Source organism: Palaemon carinicauda, chromosome 21 (assembly GCF_036898095.1).
Source record: "Palaemon carinicauda isolate YSFRI2023 chromosome 21, ASM3689809v2, whole genome shotgun sequence".
NCBI lineage: Eukaryota > Metazoa > Arthropoda > Malacostraca > Decapoda > Palaemonidae > Palaemon > Palaemon carinicauda.
Genome location: NC_090745.1, coordinates 121037496 through 121064995, shown reverse-complemented (window position 1 = coordinate 121064995; position 27500 = coordinate 121037496). Strand labels below are relative to the sequence as shown.

The following is a 27500-nucleotide window of genomic DNA, read 5'->3' as shown; positions in this document are numbered from 1 at the left end:
CATATATATATATATATTATATATTGTATAAATAAAGTATACATATGTATATATCATATATGCAGTATATATATATATATATATATATATATATATATATGTATGTATATATATATATATATGTATATATATATATATATATATATATATATGTGTGTGTGTGTGTGTGTGTGTATGTGTGTGTGTGAACAATCAACTTCATATTCATAGAGATTTCAATCGTTCAAATGTAAATACAAATGTTCAAAACATAACATATCTCACATATACCTTCCGAAGAAATACTCTATATCCATCATATAAACCACATATCAAATAATCTACTCTTCATTATATTTTCACTCAGATCAATTAAAAAAGAACAGCTTGATATAACGTTATCAAGTTAAGGATGTTAACATTTTTATTCAATTTTAAAGTTATCTGAATTTTGTGGATATTATTTTTGAATCAGATCAAAATCGCGTTTTTTTTTTTTAATTTAAAAAAAAATTGAATTTTGACAGTTTTATCGAAAAATTTATAATGGAAATTTCGTCAGGTGTCGATTGTCAATCACTAAAACTTTCGTCAATCACTAAAGATTTCGTCAGGTGTCGATAGTCAATCACTAAAAATTTCGTCAATCACTAAAGATTTCGTCAGATGTCGATCGTCATTCATTAAAAATTTCGTCAGGTGGTCGAGAGTCAATCACTAAAAATTTCATTAGATGTCGATCGTCTATCACTAAAATTTCGTCAGGTGGTCGACTGTCAATCACTAAAAATTCCGTCAATGGTCGATCGTCAACCATTAAATATTTCGTCAATCACTAAAAATTCCGTCAGATGGTCGATCGTCAACCATTAAATATTTCGTCAATCACTAAAAATTCCGTCAGATGGTCGATCGTCAACCACTAAATATTTCGTCAATCACTAAAAATTTCGTCAGATGGTCGATCGCCAATCACTAAAAATTTCGTCAATCACTTAAAATTTTGTCAGATGATCGATCGCCAATCACTAGAAATTTCGTCTTTCGTCAGATGATCGATCACCAATCACTAAGAATTTCGTCAATCCCAAAAAAATCTTCGTCAGTTGGTCGATCGTCAATCAATAAAAAAAAAAAAAAATTCGCCAATAACTAAAAATTACGTCAGAGGATTGATCAGAAGACCCCTTAACGCATGCAAACCAATTTTGACCTTATTTCTATTAAAAAAAAAAAAATATTTTCTTTAGCAATCTACTAACTCCTAGGAACTTTGGCATCATTTGAATCGGGGTGACCTTATTGGTCCTTTTCTTTTTAAAAATTGGCACACGAGGTCATGACAACGATTCAAAGAAGAAGAGGACGTGAGAGATGATCTGTTTACGTTCGTACGAGAACCGTGAAATGAATCGGATACATCAGGATATCGTACAATGATACAGAATTATCTTACGCCAAATTCGTTATCGTACAGTTATGCAAAAATGCTTCCGTATGAGTTACAGCAGTTGAATTTTGTAAGGAATTATATTTTAATATGAAAATAAACTTAGATTTTTTATATGGAGATAATTCAACGTTCGTACGAGAACCATGAAATGAATCGGATACATCAGGACATCGTACAATGATACATAATTATCTTACGCCAAATTCGTTATCGTACAGTTATGCAAAAATGTTTCCGTATGAGTTACAGCAGTTGAATTTTGTAAGGAATTCTATTTTTATATGAAAATAAACTTAGATTTTTTATATGGAGATAATTCAACGTTCGTACGAGAACCGTGAAATGAATCGGATACATCAGGACATCGTACAATGATACAGAATTATCTTACGCCAAATTCGTTATCGTACAGTTATGCAAAAATGCTTCCGTATGAGTTACAGCAGTTGAATTTTGTAAGGAATTCTATTTTTATATGAAAATTAACTTAGATTTTTTATATGGAGATAATTCAAATGGCAAAACAAATCATCACTACGTCACAATCTTCATTTTTTTTTTCGCTGAGGTAAATCCCTGAAGGTGAAATAACATAGCACCCATATCATTTTTATTAAAAAAATTCAGCGTCACTTCAGAGTTTGTTCATAACGTCAACGCATATCAACACTAAATGTACATTATACAGTACATACAAATTAGCAACGATAAAAAAAGTTCAATTAGTTTTGTTTACGCATTATAAATGTATAGCTATGTATACTGCTGGTACAATATGTGCCAGGCGGATAAGAATTGAATACTCTTACGTTACTATTGTTCATAGTAACATGCGTCGACATTTTAGTATAAAAAGAATAAATAATTAGCACGCAGATATCAGTCCTATATAGCAGCCGCCAGTCTATTGACCGTGGTAGCGGCAAGAAACACCACGCGCTACTATAGCGCAATTTCCAACAAGTACTTTGATAAGAAACACCGCGCGCTACGATAGCGCAATTTCCAAATAGTACTTTGGCAATAAACACCGCGCGCTACCATAGCGCAATTGCCAACAAGTACTCTGATAAGAAACACAGCGCTACGATAGCGCAATTTCCAAGTACTTTGGCAATAAACACCGCGCGCTACCATAGCGCAATTTCCAAGTACTTTGATAAGAAACAGCGCTACGATAGCGCAATTTCCAAGTACTTTGGCAATAAACACGGCGCGGTACGATAGCGCTTTTTCCAAGTACTTTGATAATAAACACAGCGCTACGATAGCGCAATTGCCATGCACTTTGGCAATAAACACCGCGCGGCACGATAGCGCAATTTCCAAGAAGTACTTTGGCAATAAACACCGCGCGCTACGATAGCGCTATTTCCAAGTACTTTCGCAATAAACACCGAGCGCTACTATAGCGCAATTTCCAACAATTACTTTGACAAGAAACACAGCGCTACGATAGCGCAATTTCCATGCACTTTGGCACCAACAGTAACAACACGAGAAGCACGACGCCCATCGGCCGACGGGCGTACGAAGCACCGCCCGCGGCGCTGGTATGGGCGGGAGCCGCCAAAGTCAGGGCAGCGGCGGGCAGGGAAGCGACCAGCCTCGGCGACCTCGCTCTGACGACCCCGACGAGGCGCTCGGCCTCGACCACGCAAGCGGCGGCGACCAAGGGCGGGGGCGTGGAGGAGTGGGACGCCGTGGGCGTGACCAGAACCAGCAGGTAGCCTTCGAGGGTGAGCTGGCCACGCACTTCGCACTCGGACACGGTGACGTGGCTGGCCAATGAGGCCATGAGGGCGGCCACTGTCAAGGGCCTGTGGTGAGGGAGGACGACGGAGGCCACTTCGATGGCCCTGGTGGACCAGGCCATGGCCATGCCGCCTCCGCAGACGCGGCCGCAACACCAGCCGCTGGATTCCACGCCCACACATCTGAGGATGGGCGATGCAAGACGGGCGTGTGAATATATGAATATACGTTATGTTAGCCTTATAGTATAGGAAAATTGTTAGCCTTATAGTATAGGAAAATTAGGTTAGCCTTATATTATAGGAAATTTATATTCTTGGCCTTATATCATAGGGAAATATATATATCTTAGTTATATAATAGGAATATATATATCAGCCTTATATTACAGAAATATATATATATATATATATATATATATATATATATATATATATATATATATATATATACACTCATATATATACATATATATATATATATATATATATATATATATATATATATATATATATATATATATATATATATATATATATCTTAGCCTTATATGATAAGGAAAATTATATTAGCCTTATATTATTGGAAATATGTACCTTGGCCTCATATTATAGGAAATATAAATCTTAGCCTTATATTATGGGAAAACATATTTCTTGGCCTCTTATTATAGGAAATATATATATCTTAGCCTTATATTATAGGAAATATGTATCTTGTCCTTATATTATAGGGTATTATATATCTTGGTTATATTATAGGAAAATATATAAGCTAGCCTTATATTATAGGAAAATATATCCCTTATCCTTATGTTAAAGGAAAACATATCTTAGCCTTACATTGAAGGAATGTATATCTTAGCTTTATATTATAAGAAAATATATATCTTAGCCTTATCTTACAGGAAATAAATATCTTAACCTTATATTATAGGAAAAATATATATCAGCCTTATATCATAGGAAAATGTATATCTTCACCTTATATTATAGGAAATTAATATCTTAACCTTATATAATAGGAAAAATATATATCGGCCTTATATTTAAGGAAAATATATATCTTACCCTTATATTACAGGAATATATATATCTTACCCTTATATTATAGGAAAATATATGCTTAACCTTATATTATAGGAAAAATATATATCAGTCTTAAATTACAGGAAAATATATATCTTACCGTTATATTATACGAAAATATATATCTTACCCTTATATTATACGAAAATATATATCTTACCCTTATATTATAGGAAAATATATATCTTACCCTTATATTATAGGAAAATATATATCTTAGCCTTATATTATAGGAAAATATATATCTTAACCTTATATTATAGGAAAAATATATATCAGTCTTAAATTACAGGAAAATATATATCTTACACTTATATTATATGAAAATATATATCTTAGTCTTATATTACAGAGAAATATATATATATATATATATATATATATATATATATATATATATATATATATATATATATATATATGTATATATATATATATATATATATATATATATATATATATCTTAGCCTTTTATATATATATATATATATATATATATATATATATATATATATATATATATATATATATATATAAAATAAGAATATACTGGCGTCACAACCTGAAAGGTCACTGATAAGAAATAAAATCGTAATGAAATAAATATTAATAAATATGACCATCTTTGTAATTGCGTTGTCATCTACATACAGCTCAATGAAAATCTTCCATTTAGAAGTTTACATGAATTTGGAAGAGATAAAACAGTCATTTCTTTATAATTACACTTAAATGTTTGCCGTAAAAAAAAAAAAAGTCAAAATTCTGGAATAAGTTTTCCAGGCATTTACAGTTTTTAAAACGGATATAACGTAAAGGTGTGATATTACGGTCACCAACCCGTAAAAGATAATAACTATAGTCCATTTCTTTTAGCGAGTCATATTTGCACCGACTCGCAGCGGTGCCCCTTTAGCTCGGAAAAGTTTCCTGATCGCTGATTGGTTGGACAAGATAATTCTAACCAATCAGCGACCAGGAAACTTTTCCGAGCTAAAAGGGCACTGTTGCGAGTCGGTGCAAATCTGCCTCGCTAAAAGAAATGGACTATAAGTAGGGTAATAATTACGGTCGCCTGTATTTTATTGAAATACGGCTGAGAACAGTATATTTTTACGGAGATTTTCCGATTAAGATTACGGATTTTTTTTAAACAGTGTAAAATAATAATTCCATATATAAATAAAGTAACATAAGCAGTTCTATTTAATCACATGTTTTTGGTGTTGTTAATAGTTTATATATGACATGTCTGTTTTAACGTTGTTACTTATTTTAGAATGATATATTGTTAATTTGTTCTCTTCATTTATTTATTTCCTTATTTCCTTTCCTCACTGGGCTATTTCTCCCTGTTGGAGCCCCTGGGCTTATAGCATCTTGCTTTTCCAACTAGGGTTGTAGCTTGGATAATAATAATAATAATAATAATAATAATAATAATAATAATGTCTGTTTTCAAAACTATTTTACTTCAGCCATTATTATTATTATTATTATTATTTGCTAAGCTACAACCCTAGCTGGAAAAGCAAAATGCTATAAGCCCAAGGGCCCCAACAGGGAAAATAGCCCAGTAAGGAAAGGAAAGAAGGAAAAATAAAATATTTTAAGAAGAGTAACATTAAAATAAATATTTCCTATATAAACTATGAAAACTTTAACAAAACAAGAGGAAGAGAAATTAAATAGAATAGTGTGCCTGATTGTACCCTCAAGCAAGAGAACTCTAACCCAAGACAGTGGAAGACATTGTTAGGACAGTGTGGCCTTGTGCCAGCACACCACCACGAAGCCAGAAGCACGTCAGATGTGAAAAAAAAAATAATGAAAAATAGACATAAAAGAAAACGTCACTGAAAATCCCTCCATTAATCCTCTTACGAGTTTTTAATCCCCATGAAAGGCTGAGTCTCCATCTTGCTCCACCAGAGCTGCAATCGGACACAAAAGACGCGGTCTAGCAATGCTAGTCTTCGTAGCAACATCTGTGTTTGATAGGTCTGACCAAATGTCTTCTTATTTTTAGTAATATTAATTATTATTTTGGGCTTGACTCAAAAAAAGAGAGAGAGAGAGAGAGAGAGAGAGAGAGAGAGAGAGAGAGAGAGAGAGAGAGAGATTGTCACCCATAACGACAAGTATAGATATCAATATTCACTTTCTCACGACCATCTTATCTAAACCAATTTCCCTTTTGCACTTGATTCAAAGAAAAAGCGGAACATGAAATAACATTTTCAATACAACAGAGAGAGAGAGAGAGAGAGAGAGAGAGAGAGAGAGAGAGAGAGAGAGAGAGAGAGAGAGAGAGAGAGAGTGTCACCCATAACAACAAGTATAGATATCAACATTCACTCTCTCACGACCATCTTATCTAAACCAATTTCCCTTTTGCAATTGATTCAAAGAAAAAGCGGAACATGGAATAACATTTGCAATACAACAGAGAGAGAGAGAGAGAGAGAGAGAGAGAGAGAGAGAGAGGGGGGGGGGGAGATCAGCCATATCTAACAACCAGCATATATATATATATATATATATATATATATATATATATATATATATATATATATATATATATATATGATAAATTTTGCACATTTTTACGTGTTTTTCATATTCAAATAAGCCATATATATTTTTGATATATTAATGTCTGGATTCTCTTAACGACCCACGTGGGTTAGTCACTGTCTATATAAGCTTGCCGACCAGGGTTCGATTCCCGGCCGGAGCCAAGCTCTTGTCTTTGTGTGATTTCGCCTGGGGCTCTGATCCCGAGGTCGTTAAGAGAATCCAGACATTAATATATCAAAAATATATATGGCTTATTTGAATATATATATATATATATATATATATATATATATATATATAGGCCTATATAATATATATATATATATATATATATATATATATATATATAGGCCTATATAATATATATATTTATATATATATATATATATATATATATATATATATATATTCATATATACATATATATGGAGAGAGAGAGAGAGAGAGAGAGAGAGAGAGAGAGAGAGAGAGAGAGAAAGGGGGGGGGGGGGTCACCCATATCTAAACAACCAGCATAGATATCAACATTCACTCTCTCACGATCATCTCATCTCGCCCCGCCACGTGGGAGTCGATGACCATATTCGCAGTGACGCCATCTTACAGAACGACATCAATCAACAGGAACACCCGCGTGGGACAAGTGTCCAAATAAACACTCATCCACTACGGGAGGCGTTTAATCAAAGACGCCAGATTTGGTGGCCAAATGACGTGCCACATCTCCTTATACCCCCAAAAGACATTCATGTAAAACCTTCTTCCTGGTCCCTGCCAAAATAGTCTTGGGATCTCTTTACACGACTAGATATATTTAGATGTTAGAGGACTATAATCGCCGCAAAGTTTCCAGGCAAAATAAGCCCCACCCCCCTGATGACGTCATAGACATTCACGTTGTCTCCTAAGTTAGTAGCGGTCACAATACATTCCTTTACAAATGTCAATTTATACTAACTTATAATCTCTGCGGTGACCTCTTTAAGTATAAGTTGCAATTGGGAGTATACGTTAATTAAAAATGTATTCATGTCAATATATTATGATGTATACAGTATACAATATAAACTGTAAGAATTGTATATTGTGTATTTCTTGATAAAAGGAAGACTACGAGACTATTTTCCGTTTATTTTCCCCCACAAAAAAATTAAAAAACATGTGGTGCTATCACGGTTCAATTTTCTCCCCAAAACTCCCAGGAAGTGTTTCTATTACTTCTTTCATCAAACCAGAAGTGAGGAAGCCTTACTCTACTCCTCTCTACCCCAAAAACACATCTTATGGGTCACTACGCTCTATACCTCTGGCCCCCTTTCCCTAAATAACCATTTGTATATGGCTGCTGCTGACTATATGCTTCGCTAAACCAAAATCCTTAGCTCAAAAGGATGGTGAGGTTGAAGACACTAAGAGAACAATAAGAGACACTCTCCACCCAAGCTAAGACCAAGAAAGGACAGGCAACGGCTGCTAATGACTATATGCTCCCTAAAACCCCCATCCTTAGCTCAAAAGGATGGCGAGATTCCAGACACTACGAAAAACTATCGAGCTTGAGAGGGTCTCGAACCTCCTTCCAATAATCCTTTACCAGATTCCTTCCCATTATTATTATTATTATTATTATTATTATTATTAAGCTACAACCCTGGTTGAAAACGCAAAATGCTATAAGCCCAAGGGCTCCAACAGGGAAAAATAGCCCAGTGAGGAAAGGAAATAAGGAAATAAATAAACGATATGAGAAATAATGAACAAGTAAAATAAACTATTTTAAAAATAGTAACAACATCAACATAGATAGTTCATATATAAACGATAAAAAGACTTATTTCCCCCCTTTCTACTGTCTTGGGTTACAGATCTCTTGCTTGAGGGTATACTATTCTAGCTAGTTTTTCTCTTGTTATTTTGAAGTTTTTATCCTCTTGTTATTTTCGAGTTTTTATAGTTTATATCTGAAAGATTTATTTTGATGTTATTATTGTTCTTAAACTTCTCTTGTGGTTTTTCTTTATTTCCTTTCCTCTCAGTGTTATTTTCCCTGGTTTTCCAACTTGGGTTGTAGCTTAGCAAGTAATAATAATAATATCTTGGATAAAACACCATGCCGTGTCTATTGATCTTAGGTATTAAAATGCACAATTATAGCTTGAACTACCACTTTGGTTTAATTACTTTTATCCTGTGATTGTCATTTGTTTTTAGTTTACCTTTTAAACATTGTAAAACTTTTTTATTCTTCCGCTGAAGAGGAACTTTGAAAAAAGGGTGAAAGCTCCAGCTATCTTTAAATATACTACGCATATAATTGTGGATTTTAATACCCAATGATGATAATAAAAATAAAACACCAAAGGAAAACTATGCACTGCACTCTCTCTCTCTCTCTCTCTCTCTCTCTCTCTCTCTCTCTCTCTCCATTTCTTGAAAAACACAACGTGGGTCCTGTTGATCTGATCAAGCACCTCCAGACTGGATCGTAAATCAGGCTGGAGTGTGGAATGTTAGTGTGGAATGTTAACCTCTTTTGTGACGATATCCAATCCGATTAACAGCTTCACACCTCACTCGCAGAGGAGCGAAGGACGATGGCTCCCACATTGACACACACAAACTTGTTTGGAGTTTCAAGTTTTCTAGGGGTTGTTGAGTTATACTTTAAGTTGCTGGGGATTTACAGATGTGTGCGATATATGAATGATATTAAGTTAGGATACTATAAGTCTTTTTTCATGTTAGTACAACAGCATTACTCCACTCTCTCTCTCTCTCTCTCTCTCTCTCTCTCTCTCTCTCTCTCTCTCTCTCTCTCTCTCTCTCTCTCTCTCTCTCTCTCTAGCATTTATTAATATGTGTGCATAGCATATTGATATGAGAACATTTTACCGTTTTCCGTGCTTAACCTGGCTTGTTTTAAACGAAAACATATACTTCTGCATGATTAATGTATACTAAAATAAGTTATGACTTTCAAACAAAATTCAAGTAAACGAATTTTGAGACACTAGAATTTTATCCATATCTGAATGAATTCTGTAAAACAAGAAAATGTTAGTATGTGTTCCTCAACAAGGCTGGTACCAAGATATACTCAAGGGTCTGGAACCTAAAAACTGGAGAACTAGTTTGATTCTAACCCCTGGAATACAGATTTTGGGTTTCCAGTTCATTTCTGACCACTGGAATCCAGATTTGGGGTTTCCAGTTCATTTCTGACCCCTGGAATCCAGATTTTTGGTTTCCAGTTCATTTCTGACCCCTGGAATCCAGATTTGGGGTTTCCAGTTCATTTCTGACCCCTGGAATCCAGATTTTTGGTTTCCAGTTCATTTCTGACCCCTGGAATCCAGATTTGGGGTTTCCAGTTCATTTCTGACCCCTGGACTCCAGATATTGGGTTTCCAGTTCATTTCTGACCCCTGGAATCAATATTTTGGGTTTCCAGTTTATTTCTGAGCGCTGAAATCAATATTTTTGGGTTTCCAGTTCATTTCTGACCCCTGGAATACAGATTTTTGGTTTCCAGTTCATTTCTGACCCCTGGAATCCAGATTTGGGGTTTCCAGTTCATTTCTGACCCCTGGACTCCAGATATTGGGTTTCCAGTTCATTTCTGACCCCTGGAATCAATATTTTGGGTTTCCAGTTTATTTCTGAGCGCTGAAATCAATATTTTGGGTTTCCAGTTCATTTCTGACCCCTGAAGTCCATATTTTGAGTTTCCAGTTAATTTCTGACCCCTGGAATCAATATTTTGGGTTTCCAGTTCATTTCTGACCCCTGGAATCAAGATTCTGGGTTTCCAATTCATTTCTGACCCCTGGAATCAATATTTTGGGGTTCCCAGTTCATTTTTGACCTCTGGAATCCAGATTTTGGGCTTCCAGTTCATTTCTGACCCCTGGAATCAATATTTTGGGTTTCCAGTTCACTTTTGACCTCTGGAATCCAGATTTTGAGTTTCCAGTTCATTTCTGACCCCTGAAATCCAGATTTTGAGTTTCCAGTTCATTTCTGACCCCTGGAATCCAAATTTTGGGTTTCCAGTTCATTTCTGACCCCTGAAATCCAGATTTTGAGTTTCCAGTTCATTTCTGACCCCTGGAATCAATATTTTGGGTTTCCAGTTCATTTTTGACCTCTGGAATCCAGATTTTGGGTTTCCAATTCATTTCTGACCAATGGAATCCAGATTTTGGGTTTCCAGTTAACTTTTGACCTCTGGAATCCAGATTTTGGGTTTTCAGTGCATTTCTGACCCCAGGAATACGGAATTTTAGGTTTACAGTTCATTTCTGACCCCTGAAATCCAGATTTTGAGTTTCCAGTTCATTTCTGACCCCTGGAATCCAAATTTTGGGTTTCCAGTTCATTTCTGACCCCTGAAATCCAGATTTTGAGTTTCCAGTTCATTTCTGACCCTTGGAAGACATCTCAAATGCATCAGTTCGAGCCTAACTCCTAGAACCCAAAATCTGGGACACCAGGACACAAATTAGTCAGGCTCCTAGAGCACGAACTCTTGGGGAGCCAGTCCTAGTCTGAACCCTAGATACTAACCAGAAAGTCACCAGTTCAAGTCTGATCCCTAAAACCCAGACTCCTTGGCATCAATTCGAGTCGCAATCCCTAACTCAGGGGTACAGGGTCGAGTTTGACCCTTGAAATAACCCTCTAAGGCACCAGTTCGAGTCTTGACTTCTGGAACCCACATTCTGGGGCACCCATTAGAGTTTGACTATTGGAATAGAGTTTCTGGGGCACCTATTCGAGCTTGACTACTAAAACCCACATTTTTGGACACTAGTTCGAGTATGACTCCTAAAACCCAAATTCTTGGCTATCATTTCGAGTCAGAGTCCTATACCTCACTTTTTGGGACACTAGTTCGAGTCTATCTCCTAAAACCCAAATTCTTGGTTATCATTTCGAGTCAGAGTCCTATACCTCACTTTTTGGGACACTAGTTCGAGTCTATCTCCTAAAACCCAAATTCTTGGCTATCATTTCGAGTCAGAGTCCTATACCTCACTTTTTGGGACACTAGTTCGAGTCTATCTCCTAAAACCCAAATTCTTGGTTATCATTTCGAGTCAGAGTCCTATACCTCACTTTTTGGGACACTAGTTCGAGTCTATCTCCTAAAACCCAAATTCTTGGTTATCATTTCGAGTCAGAGTCCTATACCTCACTTTTTGGGACACTAGTTCGAGTCTATCTCCTAAAACCCAAATTCTTGGTTATCATTTCGAGTCAGAGTCCTATACCTCACTTTTTGGGACACTAGTTCGAGTTTATCTCCTAAAACCCAAATTCTTGGTTATCATTTCGAGTCAGAGTCCTATACCTCACTTTTTGGGACACTAGTTCGAGTCTATCTCCTAAAACCCAAATTCTTGGTTATCATTTCGAGTCAGAGTCCTATACCTCACTTTTTGGGACACTAGTACGAGTCTATCTCCTAAAAACCCAAATTCTTGGTTATCATTTCGAGTCAGAGTCCTATACCTCACTTTTTGGGACACTAGTTCGAGTCTATCTCCTAAAACCCAAATTCTTGGTTATCATTTCGAGTCAGAGTCCTATACCTCACTTTTTGGGACACTAGTACGAGTCTATCTCCTAAAACCCAAATTCTTGGTTATCATTTCGAGTCAGAGTCCTATACCTCACTTTTTGGGACACTAGTTCAAGTCTATCTCCTAAAACCCAAATTCTTGGTTATCATTTCGAGTCAGAGTCCTATACCTCACTTTTTGGGACACTAGTACGAGTCTATCTCCTAAAACCCAAATTCTTGGTTATCATTTCGAGTCAGAGTCCTATACCTCACTTTTTGGGACACTAGTTCGAGTCTATCTCCTAAAACCAAAATTCTTGGTTATCATTTCGAGTCAGACTCCTAAACCCCCATTTTTTTGGGCATCATTCCGAGTCTGAGACCTAATATCTAAAATCTTGGGTATCATTTCGATTCCGACCCCTAAAACCCACTTTTTGGGACACTAGTTCGAGTCTGACTCCTAAACCCTACTTTTTGGGACACTAGTTCAAGTCTGACTCTTAAACCCTACTTTTTGGGACACTAATTCGAGTCTGACTCCTAAACCCTACTTTTTGGGACACTAGTTCGAGTCTGACTCCTAAACCCTACTTTTTGGGACACTAGTTCGAGTCTGACTCCAAAACACTACTTTTTGGGACACTAGTTCGAATCTGACTCCTAAACCCTACTTTTTGGGACACTAGTTCGAGTCTGACTCCTAAACCCTACTTTTTGGGACACTAGTTTGAATCTGACTCCTAAACCCTACTTTTTGGGACACTAGTTCGAGTCTGACAATGGTTAAGCGGGAGAAACTGCCCTCGAGGCTTGGGAAAAGGTGTCTGGTGCAAGGAGAAATTCTACACAATAAGAAAAAATCTCACCTTGAATCCAGCTTCGCAGGACAGGTAACGGAGGGGGCAAGAACTCCCGTCGACGCCGACTCCTCGACAGGGGCCCTGGTAGTCCACGGCCACGTAATGGGCGTGAGCTTGGCATTCGGACGCCCAAGTCCTGCCGTCACGCCCGCAAACGGTGCCGTTGGCATGACATCGAGTCTGTAAAGTAAGAAATTAAAAGAAATAATAAAGAAAATTATTAATAATTATATATTTGTATACAACAACAACAACAATAATTAAAGTATACGCTTCTATTCAAATGCAGGACAAAGGCCTCAGACATGTCCTTATTCATGTCTGGGGTTTGGCCAGTTTTCCGTTTCGAGTCCACTGCAGGACAAGGGCCTCAGACATGTCCTTATTAATGTCTTGGGTTTGGCCAGTTTTCATCACCAGGCTGGACAACAGCGGACTGGTGATGGTGGGAGATTTTCTTCTGATCGCTCACAGCAAACCAACCTAGTACGGGTGGCTCTAACTATTGTAGAGATTTGCTGATCATTTACATAAGGATTAATAAAAACATAATTTGTAAATAAATAAATAAATAAATAAATAAATAAAAATGATAGTGCTAGTAGATTTAAGGGATTGCTCACCTGAGAGAGAGAGAGAGAGAGAGAGAGAGAGAGAGAGAGAGACTTCAAGACAAAATACACAGATAACAGAAGTAACATTATGCGAATATTTTTGCATTTAGATTGCGTATCCATAGGAGAAAGACGCCCACGGAGAGAGAGAGAGAGAGAGAGAGAGAGAGAGAGAGAGACTGGCTTTAAAAGGTAGACTACTGGTCTTATATGCTTATACATAAATATATATACAGTATATACATGTATCTGAGTGTAGAGAGAGAGAGAGAGAGAGAGAGAGAGAGAGAGACTGGCTTTAAAAGGTAGACTACTGTTCTTATATGCTTATACATAAATATACATACAGTATATACATGTATCTGAGTGTAAAAAGAGAAGAGAGAGAGAGAGAGAGAGAGAGAGAGAGAGAGAGAGAGAGAGAGACCCTACAGTTCAACAAGCGAAAGTAAAAGGAAATCGTACGTCGTAAGTAATAGCATATTGTAAGAAATACATTATTGAATTAATGAATTTAGATCAACAGAGTCCACTACCGGGGCCAGGAAGGCCCTTCATAGATTAATAATAATTGCAAAATAAATTTAGATCTCTAAAAAAGGAAAAAAAAATCTTAAACGATCTTGATAAAAACTCAATACCTGTTGTTGCTGTTATCAACGTGAGACTTTTAACGTTGTTCAAACTATTTTGTTGTTTATAGAAAGAATAGAATAGGCAATGGGAAAATGAGCCGTAACCAGACCCAATAACTCTACAGGTAGAATCTCAGTTGGCGGATAGGGCCTGGCTAACCTATTATATATATATTATATTATATTATATATACATATATATATATATATATATATAATATATGTATATATACATACATACATATATATATATATATATATATGTGTGTGTATATATATATATATATATATATATTATAATTAAAATTACTAATATCATTAAAATTACTGAAATTATTAAAATTATCATCATCGTCCTTGTTTTCTTCGTTATTATCATTATTAAAATTGATGAATTTATTAAAATTATCATCGTCGTCGTCGTTATTAAAATTATTATTTTAAAACTTATTAATATTACTATAGAATACAATACGTGGTTTTAATGGAATAGGATAAACTATACTGAAAAGTATAGCAAATTCTGTGGATGTTTATTTTTTTCAGATATGCTGTTTGTGTAACCTTTCTATTTAGACTTCCTATCTCTCTCTTTACCTTTTTGAAAATTATAAATCTCACTTTCTCTTCCTTTGATCACGACAACAACAACAACAACAATAATAATAATAATAATAATAATAATAATAATGATAATAATAACAACAACAATAATAATAATAATAATAATGATGATGATGATGATGATAATAATAATAACAATAATAAAAATAATAATAATAATAATAATTAAATAATAATAATGATGATGATAATAATAGTAATAATAATAATATCAATTAAATAATAATAATAATGATAATGATAATAATAATAATAATAATAATAATAATAATAATAACAACACTCTGGGAGTGTATATCTCCGCCACGGCAGCTAATTTATCGACCTTTTGCTTGACCCTGACCTTTGACCTAGGACTTTCAAAATTGAAGCACTTCCCCGTCTCAACATAACAATTAATCCCTTCAAGTTTCACTACTCTACGAGTAAAATTGTGTCCAGGAAGTTGATCACAAACAAACAGGGGCGAAAACATAACCACCTCCCAAGTTCGTTGGCGGACGTAATAATCCTTTACTTCAGTCTAATTTGAAATGCTTATTGACACGAGACACTTTCATAACATTTGTTTGTTTGCCATAGGTGAAGGATTCATAATAAACACGCCTTGTGGGGGGGGAGGGGGAACAAACATGTTAGATTATGTGCCAAAGCCATTAAGACAAACAACACAAACACAGAAGGATTTAGAAAAATAATAGAAAAAGAAATATATGTGAAAGGGAGAGGGGGGGGTGTTAATGTATTTCCGGGAGCATATTATTATTATTAGAAGTAGTAGTAGTAGTAGTAGTAGAAGAAGAAGAAGAAGAAGAAGAAGAAGAAGTAGTAGTAGTAGTAGGAGTAGTAATAGGAGTAATAGTAGCAGTAAGAGTAGGAGTAGTAGTAGTAGTAGTATTAGTAGGAGTAGTAGTAGGAGTAATAGTAGGAGTAAGAGTAGGAGTAATAGTAGTAGGAGTAGTAATAGGAGTAATAGTAGCAGTAAGAGTAAGAGTAGGAGTAGGAGTAGGAGTAGTAGTAGTAGTAGTAGTATTAGTAGGAGTAGTAGTAGGAGTAATAGTAGGAGTAATAATAGTAGTAGTAGTAGTAGTAGTAGTAGTGTATTATTATTATTATTATTATTATTATCATCCTCATCTAAACAACAACCCAAGTTGGAAAAGCAGGATGCTATAAGCCCAAGGGCCCTAACAGAGGAAAATAGCCCAGCGAGGAGAGGAAATAAGGAAATAAATAATTAGAGAAGTAATGAACAATTAAAATGAAATACTTCAAGAACAGTAACAGCATCAAAACAGATTTTTTATATGTAAATTATAAAATGAGACATGTCAATCTGGTCAACAAAAACATTTGCTGCAAGTTTGAACTTTTGAACGAGTCAGCAAACGCAGGTATAGAATGGTAATAGACTTAATTGTTCCTTACTTCTCTTGAAGTTTATTTATTTCCTTATTTCCTTTCCTCACTGGGCTATTTTTCTCTGTTGGAGCCCTTGGGCATATAGCATCCTGCTTTCACAAATAGGGTTGTTGTTTAGCTAATAATAATAATAATAATAATAATAATAATAATAAATCACTCATAGATGTCACAGTACCGTGGGACTCACAAGTACCAGGACTTGCGAAATGAGTTGAGAAAGCTGTGACGAGCCGAGAGAAGGTTGTGACTCAAAAACAGGATGAAAGCAACCGAGTCTTTATTACAGACACTCGCCTTTATATACAAAAACTCGATGCAATAGGAAATTTCCTGTTCAACCGACACCTTACCGGTTAATAGTTAACGGTGAGAAAAACATACATGTTATTTCAGGTTCTTTTTAAGGCGAGGGGAGAGCGAAGATACAAAGCATAATATATACAGAAAATGAAATGTCGTTACTATGTACGATCGTGTGACACACAGTTGGTACAAAGCTATGGAATATGCATGATGAAGTGGTACCCATAATCATAGGAGCAATAGGGATCATACCAAAGTCATTAAAAAGGAATCTTGAGAAGATAGGAGCCGACACAGCCCCAGGACTTGTGCAGAAGAGCGTTCTTCTTGAAACAGCTCATTATTATTATTATTATTATTATTATTATTATTATTATTATTATTATTTGCTAAGCTACAACCCTAGTTGGAAAAGCATGATGCTATAAGCCCAGGGGTTCCTACAGGGAAACTAGCTCAGTGAGGAAAGGAAATAAGGAAAAATGAAATATTTCAAGAAGAGTAACAACATTGAAATAAATACCTCCTATATAAACTATAAAAACTTTAACAAAACAAGAGGAAGTGAAATAAGATAGAAACATGTGGCAGAGTGTACCCTCAAGCAAGAGAACACTAACCAAATATGGTACAGAGGCTATGGCACTATAGTGAGGAAAGTGATGAACTCTTAAGGAAGCTGGATGCAACCCAGAACCCCACACTATAAACAAGTGTGTCTGTAGACTGATTAAAAAAATATAATAATTTGCTGTACCACCTGACGCTACCAAAATGATTCCCTAGGTGAGGTCCTATGAGATCGATAACCTAGGATATTTATCATGGGAGGCTTTGGGGACGTTGTCAGCTCTCTAAGGGGAAATTAATGAGGGAAGTACGTGCTAGTTGGGGGGAAGAAGGGCTTATGAGGAAATGAAAGTTCATTCGGGTCATAATTTAATACATGATAGAAATGAGTAAAACTGAAATTTATCCACCTAAAACTATGGAATTAGTGCCATATAACATGTCGTTAGGGTCTGTGGGGCCATTCAGTGCCACAATTGTATTAAAATCCTGTGGTTATACCATAGAGTTAATAGGTTTGACATGGTTTTGGTAGCCTACTATTTTATTTTTCCTTCTTTCCTTTCCTCACTCGGCTGTTTTCCATGTTGGAACCCATGGGCTTATAGCATCCTGCGTTTCCAAATAGGGTTGTAGCTTAAAGTAATAATAATAATAATAGTTATAATAATAATAATAATAATAATAATAATAATAACAACAACCATAATACAGTAATAATAATAATAATAATAATAATAATAATAATAAAAACTTCACTGTCTGGCATTATGCCAGACTCGAGTTCGAGACCCGCTCAAGCTCGATAGTTTCTTTAGTGTATGTAACATATCTATCCCAGTGAGCTAAGGATGGGTGGTTTGAGGATCCTATAGGTCTACCTGTTGAGTTATCAGGAACCATTGCCTGTCCCTCCCTGATCCTAGCTTGGGTGGAGAGAGGGCTGATCATATGTATATATGGTCAGTCTACAGGACATGGTCCAGCTAGCTAGGGCTTGTAACTATCCCTTGCCTCTGCCATTCATGAGTTGCCTTTAAACCTTTAAAAGAAGCAGGAGCAATGTAAAGACCATTAACGCCTACAGTACACCACGTTGGATGTACTGAAGGTGCTATATCCATTCGGATTTGCCTCATAAAATTTCATGAATTGACATAAACAATTTGGAAAACAAAGCCAAAAAACTAAATAATGATTCGATTACTTAATTTAATAAATAAAAATCTTTCGAGATTAAACAGCTGATTTAGCTGCAAAAAAAAAAAAAAAAAAAAAATTATGCAAATTTCCATATGATTTTTGTCATTCCTTAAAAAATAATTGAATTCAATTTAAAGTGGGCGAACAGAATTAGAAATTAGATGGCGTGAAACTGGCAGACAGTCAAGAATAATTTGCAAATCGTTGTCTCAGCAGAGAGAGAGAGAGAGAGAGAGAGAGAGAGAGAGAGAGAGAGATCTGGTGCTACTCCGACCAGATCGGATTGTCTCGTCAAGATGAAATCTACACATATTCATGTATACATACATACATACGTACATATAAACATAGTATAGTATATATACATACAGACGTACATATATAAGCAGTATATATACATATATACATACATATACAGTATATATACATGCATGCATACATATATACACACATTGTATATACAGTATATATATATATATATATATATATATATATATATATATATATATATATATATATATATATATGTGTGTGTGTATCTGAGAGAGAGAGAGAGAGAGAGAGAGAGAGAGAGAGAGAGAGAGAGAGAGAGAGAGAGAGAGAGATTCTGGTACCAAACCGACCAGATGGGATTGCCTTGTGAAGGCCTACACATATTCGTGTAAACACACGCACGCACACACACATACATACATATATATATATATATATATATATATATATATATATATATATATATATATATATATATATATATATATAAATGTTTGTGTGAGAGAGAGAGAGAGAGAGAGAGAGAGAGAGAGAGAGAGAGAGATAATGAATAATTGAATGTTCTGGGCCTAATGATGGAAGTCCGGCCAGGATTACATTGACTATACAAGTCGAAGACTGACATGACTGATGGCTGGAGTGATAACGGCTTTTTTTTTCCTTGAGGGGGAGGGGGAAGGAGGAAGGGGGAGGGGGAGGGGGGAAGGAGGAAGGGGGAGGGGGAGGGGGGAAGGGAAGAAGGTAAGAGGGAGGTGGGATGAAGGAGTGTCAAGTCACACACCCCTCCTCCTCACTTCTCTCCTGGAGACATTCCTCCCCATTTTTCTTGTCTTCAGAGCAAAGTAAAAATTATAAAACTATAGAGGAACACTCTGTAAAGCGCAGACCTCCGCCGCGGCAACTTATTTCTCGACCTTTTGTTCGACCGTGACCTTGACCTTTGACCTTGACATGTACTAAACATTCCTCCCCATTTTTCTTGTCTTCAGAGCAAAGTAAAAATTATAAAACTATAGAGGGGTACTCAGTAAAGCGCAGACCTCCGCCGCGGCAACTTATTTCTCGACCTTTTGTTCGACCGTGACCTTGACCTTTGACCTTGACATGTACTAAACATTCCTCCGCTATTTTCTTGTCTTCAGAGCAAAGTAAAATTTATAAAACTATAGAGGGGTACTCAGTAAAGAGCAGACCTCCGCCGCGGCAACTTATTTCTCGACCTTTTGTTCGAGCGTGACCTTGACCTTTGACCTTGACATGTATTAATGGGCGTGGGTTTTCATACATTCAAATATGAACCAAGTTTTGAAGTCTCTGTGACAAGGATGTCCAAAATTATAGCTGATTGCTTGAATTGGACATTTTGCTTGACCGTGACCTTCACCTTTGACATTAACCTTCCAAAATTTAATCATTTCCCAGCTTTTTACATAACAGTTAATCCATGCAAGTTTCATTACTCTACGATTAAAATTGTTAACAGGAATTTGTTCACAAACGAACACACACACATAAATTATAAACACACAAACAGGGGAAAAACATAACCCCCATCTAACTTCGTTGGCTGAGGTAAAAAGCAAAAACTTGCTGAATGTCAATTGTGGATTTTTTTTTTTTTTTGGGGGGGGTAAATCGAAGGTATATTGAAAGACGAGAGAAAAAGACGTACTTCAAAATTAATATCTATGGGGAATGTGAAAAAAAAACTACCGTCTTGGCGCCTGTGAAGAATTGTCTTACTGAATGTTATATGAGAGACCTTGATATGTGGATATTGGTTTTTATTTTTTTTATATCGAAAGTATATTCAAAGACGAGAAAAGTTATACTTATACTTCAAAAATTAATATCTATGGAGAATGTGATAAATTATCTGTACTGTCTTGGCGCCAGTGAAGGATTGTCTTATTGTATGTTATATGGGGAACGTGTTTTTTGTTGGTAAATCAAAGGTATATTGAAAGACGAGAAAAGAGTCAAACTTACTACAAAAATTAATATCTATGCATGATGTTAAAAAGGAATTGCAGTAATTTTAGTCTTCTGGAGGCGTTTTAAACGTTACATATGCAGTCTGAGCACAATTTTAGTCTTCTGGATGCGTTTTAAAATGTCTTGGCGCCAATGAAGAATTATCTTACTAAATGTCATTTGTGGAATGTTTTTTTTTTGGGGGGGGGGTTTTAATTCGAAGATATATTGAAAGACGAGAAAAAGTCGTAAAAGAGTAATATCTAGGGAGAATGTAAAAAATGAACTGTACTGCCTTGGCGCCAGTGAAGAATTGTCTTATAAAATGTCATTTGTGAATTTATTTATTTATATTTTTTTTTCTTTGGTTAATCGAAGATATATTTAAAGTCGAAATTGTCTTACTCACTTTCGTATATAGTCTTATGTCGCAGGTGTTGGGTTACATATGGAAAATGCATCGTAGGGGTCGAGTGTATCAAACACTGATAAGATCATCAGAATAAATATCAAAGTATCGTCTTTCGCAATGTAGTTACATTGCCATAAAACTCTCTCTCTCTCTCTCTCTCTCTCTCTCTCTCTCTCTCTCTCTCTCTCTCTCTCTCTCTCTCTCTCTCTCCCCTGATAACTGTCATTTGAAAGATTTAAGAAGCTACACTGTTATAAAAGAACGTAATTTCAATCGGAAATTCTCCGTAAAAAAATCTGATGTTCTCAGTCGTATTTCAATAAAATACAGGCAACCGTAATTTTTACCATACTTTGTTATTATCTTATAAAGTGACCGTAATATCACTCATTAAGGTCATTCTGTCCGTTTTCAAAACGGTAAATGCATGACAACATTTATTCCGGGATTTTTTTTCTTTTTTTTTTGCGGGAAATTTTTAAGTGTATATTATTATTATTATTATTATTATTATTATTATTACTTGCTAAGCTACATCCCTAGTTGGAAAAAGCCTAAGGGGTCCAAAAAGGAAAATAGCCCAGTGAGGAAAGGAAACAAGGAAAAATAAGAACAGTAACAACATTAAAATAAAAATTTCCTATATAAACTATAAAAAACTTTAACAAAACAAGAGGAAGAGAAATAAGATAGAATCCTCGTCTTGAGAAAAAAAAAATTGTCAATTAGTGATGTTCGGTCTCATGTTTGAAGCTGCTTTCTGTGACTAACTGATTTACTAAGTTTCTAAAAATATAATAAATAGGATACGTTAAAGTGAGAACATAAAGATTCTTTTACCTTGTTATCTTACGCTCAACATGTATCCATCGTTTTCCATAATGAACTGAAGTCAATTTCAAGCATGGACGCCAGGGATATTCTTATAAAGCAAGTATCTACATAGATAAAAATTTGCCGTAAAAAAAAAAAAAAATCAATCAATCCTGGAATAAATGTTACCTGATATTTACGGTTTTAAAAACCGATATATTGACGTAAAGGAGTGATATTACGGTTACCAACCCGTAAAAAGATAATGACAAAGTATGATAAAAATTAAGGTCGCCTGTATTTTACTGAAATACGACTGAAAACAGTATATTTTTACGGAGAATTTCCGATTAGAATTACAGTTTTTTTAAGTGTATCCATAATCTCTCTCTGTCTCTCTGTCTCTCTCTCTCTCTCTCTCTCTCTCTCTCTCTCTCTCTCTCTCTCTCTCTCTCTCTAAATAATGCATGCAAGGGTGTCTGTTCATTCACAAACAACATTAATGAGGTTGTATCGCCCATACCAAATGCAAAAGATAAATAAGAATGGATAGAGAATAGAAAACAAAGATGATGACAAAAGAAGATATGCTATTTTGCTAGTGTGTCAACTACTTACTTAATAAAAATAGCAAAAAATAAACATTCTAAAAAATACTGTCTTCTGTCAAACCTACTCAATGACAGAACGAATAATATTTAGTTCGCCATTCTTCCTAATACGAATTGGAAGTAGTGGTATTACTATTATTATTATTATTAGTAGTAGTAGTAGTAGTAGTAGTAGTAGTAGTAGTAGTAGTAGGTTGGCCAGGGCACCAGCCGCCCGTTGAGATACTACCACTAGAGAGGTATTGGATCCTTTGACTGGCCAGACAGTAATGCACTGGATCCCTCTTTCTAGTCACGGCTTATTTTTTCTTTGCCTACACTTACACAGAATAGTCTGGCATATTCTTTACATATTCTCGTCTTTCCTCATACATCTGACAACAATGAGATACTTAACACTTCTTCACCCAAGGGGTTAATTACTGTACTGCAATTTGTTCAGTGTACTTTCCTCTTGGTAAGGGTAGAAGAGACTCTTTAGCTATGGTAAGCAGCTCTTCTAGGAGAAGGACACTCCAAAATTAAACCGTTGTTCTCTAGTCTTGGGTAGTGCCATAGCCTCTGTACCATGGTCTTCCACTGTCTTGGGTTAGAGTTCTCTTGCTTGAGGGTACACTCGGGCACACTATTCTATCTTATTTTTTTTTCTTCCTCTTGTTTTTTTGAAATGGTGTGTTGGGCAGGCTTAATAGAAGGGCCATGGATGCCTGGTGGTTTATCAAGAGGTTGTCTTTTCCTTTTTCTGATTTTTTCTTCTCAAAACCATCCTTACTGTCCTCCCTTCAGTTGAAGTGGCTATCCTGGAGGGTATTTAGCCTTGCATGGTGTATCGGCTCCTCCATGTTGACCAGTTTTTCCGACTTTTTACTATAGTCTATGGGTATCATCAATCACTTTTTTTATTATTCTGTACATATTGTTTTTGTTATAATTCTTGTTAATCTAGTTTTTAAGTATGATGTCTCTTTTTTATTTCTATTAATTCTTATGCTGTCTGGAGACATTGAGCGAAATCCGGGACCAGTACGTCCTAGATTTCGTCAATGTCGTCTTCTGTATTGCAATATTCGTGGTCTTCATGCAAATATCCAAGACCTTACAGTTGCGTCCAGACAGTATGATATTCTTTTGTGCTCAGAAACTTTGGTTTCTAATATGAGGCACTCATCTGAGCTCCTTATAACTGGTTTTAAGAAGCCAATAATGCTGAAACGTGATGCCATTCCTAGGGCCAGGGGAATGGCGGTGTATATTAGGACCGAGTACCCTGCTTCTCATAAGTCCTGCTATCAATGTGGATGTCATGAGATTCAGGTAATAAAAGTTTGTGGCAGGCATAACAACTTTTATTTGTGTTCGATCTACCGGAATCCAGACATGGATGATTCTATCTTCGATTGTCTTCTTACCATTATGGCTAAGATACAAGAAGATGATAGAAAGGCTTCTTTTGTCTTTGTTGGTGATTTTAATGCTCACCATAGGGAGTGGTTAAGTTCTATCTCTCCTACCGATCGCCATGGCTTAAGAGCTTTAGACTTTGCCTCTGAATCAGGCTGTGAGCAAATCATAAATGAAGCTACTCACAGGTCTGGTAATTGCTTGGACCTTGTATATACTGACTCCCCTGGCGTTATAACTAGTAAGGTTGGTTCTCCAGTCGGGACTTCTGATCATGCCTTGATTTCATTATTAGTGAAGACTGAGCAGCCTGTCCCTGATATATCATATTCCTGTAAAATTTATATGAAATCCCAAGCAGACTGGAATGGGATTTTGCATGATCTTTTGTGCTTGAATTGGTCACAATTATATAATAGTGTAGATCCTGTTGTCTCTTTGAATGAGAATCTAGTCAACATAATTGATAGGCGTATCCCTTCTCGTGTGCTAAGGTACCGAATGAAGGACAAACCGTGGTTCAATGATGATTGTAGACGTGCTTATTTGGAGAAGCAGGAGGCCTATCACCTTTGGAAGGGTAACAGATCAGATTTGACCTGGAACAACTATACTCAGCTTCGAGCTTTTGCTCAGAGAGTTTATGCCTCAACTGAAAAGGAGTGCAATTTAATCATAAAAGAAACCCTCTCTAGTACAACTCAGGAACATAAATGGTGGTCTACCCTTAAATCTGCACTCTTTGGTGTAGATGCAACAGTTCCTCCTTTACTTAAACCAGATGGCTCAGTCACTCACTGTCCAAAGGAAAAGGCAACCCTTTTGGCTGATGTCTTTGACAGTAAACAGAGTAATGAAAAACTTGAACTTCCTCATTCCTGTTTTCCTGAGGCTAAACTAACTAGTTTAGCTTTTCGATCTCGTGAGATTAAAGCTCTGTTGATGGACCTTGATGCTTATGGAGGTGTAGACCCAAATGGTATTTTTCCTTTGTTTTTTATAAAGACAGCAGATTTCTTAGCTCTAAAGTTATCTGTTATTTTGCGCAAGTTAGCAAGAAGAGGAGCTTTTAGCACTTGTTGGAGAATTGGTAATGTTACTCCTCTATGTAAATGTGTTTGTGGTAGCTCAAGTCCCACTGATTACCGCCCAATTTCCATAACTCCCATATTATCTAAAGTTTTTGAACGTCTTCTGGCAAAACGTCTTAATAGGTTTGCTGAAGGTAATCATCTATTCCCTAGTTTGCAATTTGGTTTTCGTAAAGGCCTTGGAGCATGTGATGCCCTTCTCACAATCTCCAATGCAGTACAGAAATCCCTGGATTGTGGTCGGGAAGTTCGTATGATTGGCCTTGATTTTAGTGCTGCCTTTGACCGTGTTAATCATGAGGCCCTTGTTTTCAAACTGAAACAGTTGGGAGTGGGTGGGTCGTTTCTTAGCATTATTATTGATTTTTTAAGTAGTAGATCTCAAAGAGTAGTTGTTGATGGGCACCATAGTGATTATAGGAATGTGATATCCGGTGTTCCACAGGGTAGTGTTCTTGGCCCATTACTTTTCATACTATAAACACATGACATGTGGTTTGGCCTAGAAAATAAGCTTGTTGCATATGCAGATGATGCTACTCTCTTTGCATCAATTCCATCCCCAGAATGTAGATCTGGGGTTGGTGAATCCCTTAATAGAGATTTAGCTAAAATTAGTGCATGGTGCAAGTTATGGGGTATGAAGTTGAATCCTAACAAAACTCAAAGTATGATTGTAAGTAGGTCAAGGACGGTGGCTCCTCAACATCCGGATCTCAGTATTGATAATGTTTCTTTAAATTTATATGACTCTTTCAAAATTTTAGGTGTGATTCTCGACAGCAAATTTACTTTTGAGAAACATATAAGGTCTGTGTCTTCTTCAATTGCGCAAAAAATTGGCTTATTGAGAAAGTCTTTTAAGATATTCGGTGATCAATCTATTCTGAAGAAGTGTTTTAATTCTTTTATTCTACCTTGTTTTGAGTATTGTTCTCCTGTCTGGTCTTCAGCTGCTGATTCTCATCTTAATTTGTTGGACAGAAACTTACGGTCTATTAAATTTCTTATTCCTGATCTAGATATTAATCTCTGGTACCGTCGTTCAATTAGTTCATTATGCATGTTGCATAAGATTTTTCATAACTCTGACCATCCTTTACATTCAGATCTCCCTGGACAATTCTATCCTGTTCGTAATACTAGGCAGGCAGTTAATTCTAATAGCCAGGCCTTCTCCATCATGAGGCTCAATACTACGCAGTACTCTAGAAGTTTTATTCCAGCTGTTACCAAGTTGTGGAATGATCTTCCTAATTGGGTTGTTGAATCAGTAGAACTTCAAAAGTTCAAAGTTGGAGCAAATGCTTTTTTGTTGACCAGGCGGACATGAGTCTTTTTATAGTTTATATATGACATATTTGTTTTTGACGTTAATAGTTTATATATGACATATCTGTTATGGCGTTGTTACTCTTTTTAGAATGATTTATTGTTAATTTGTTCTCTTCAGTTATTTATTTCCTTATTTCCTTTCCTCACTGGGCTATTTTTCCATATTGGAGCCCCTGGGCTTATAGCATCTTGCTTTTCCAATTAGGGTTGTAGCTTGGATAATAATAATAATAATAATAATAATAATAGTAGTACCTAAGCTATAATCTTATTGGGAAAAGCTAGATGTTATAAGCCCAAGGGCTCCAACAGGGAAAATACAGCCCAGTGAGGAAAGGAAACAAGGAAATAAACTACAAGAGAAGAATAAGCAATCAAAATAAAATATCTTGAGAACATTAACAATATCAAATTAGATCCTTCGTATAATAATTATAAAAATTTCGAAGAAAAGCAAGAGGAAGAGAAATAAAATGAAATAGCGTGTCCGAGTAGACTCAAACAAGAGAACACTAATCCAAGAGAGTGGAAGGCCACGGTACAGAGGCTTTGGCACTACCCAAAACTAGAGAGCAATGGATTTTGGAGACTAGTAGTAGTAGTAGTAGTAGTAGTAGTAGTAGTAGTAGTAGTAAGCCCTTGTTTACAAAATAGCAGTAGCAACAACTTTTGCTCCTATCATATGTGAGAAAATGCAATACGTTAAAACGCAATAAAAGATTCTTGCATTTAACTATGGAAAGCAGCTCTTCTAAGAGAAGGACACTCCAAAATCAAACCGTTGTTCTCTAGTCTTGGGTAGTGCCATAGCCTCTGTACCATGGTCTTCCACTCTCTTGGGTTAGAGTTCTCTTGCTTGAGGGTACACTCGGGCACACTATTCTATCTTATTTCTCTTCATCCTGTTTTAAAGTTTTTATAGTTTATTTAGG

At 35.9% G+C, this 27500-nt stretch overlaps 1 protein-coding gene across 1 annotated transcript in view; it reads right to left on the bottom strand.

Annotated features, from left to right (window-relative positions):
• Nucleotides 1–2774: 2774 nt before the first annotated feature.
• The window catches only part of Reck (Reversion-inducing-cysteine-rich protein with kazal motifs), a 102403-nt gene continuing 77677 nt past the window's right edge, over nucleotides 2775–27500 (bottom strand). Inside the window, 3 exon segments of the mRNA XM_068344739.1 lie at nucleotides 2775–3369; nucleotides 13291–13325; nucleotides 13327–13464. Coding sequence (XP_068200840.1) covers nucleotides 2883–3369; nucleotides 13291–13325; nucleotides 13327–13464 — 660 coding nt within the window. The 3' untranslated portion in view covers nucleotides 2775–2882.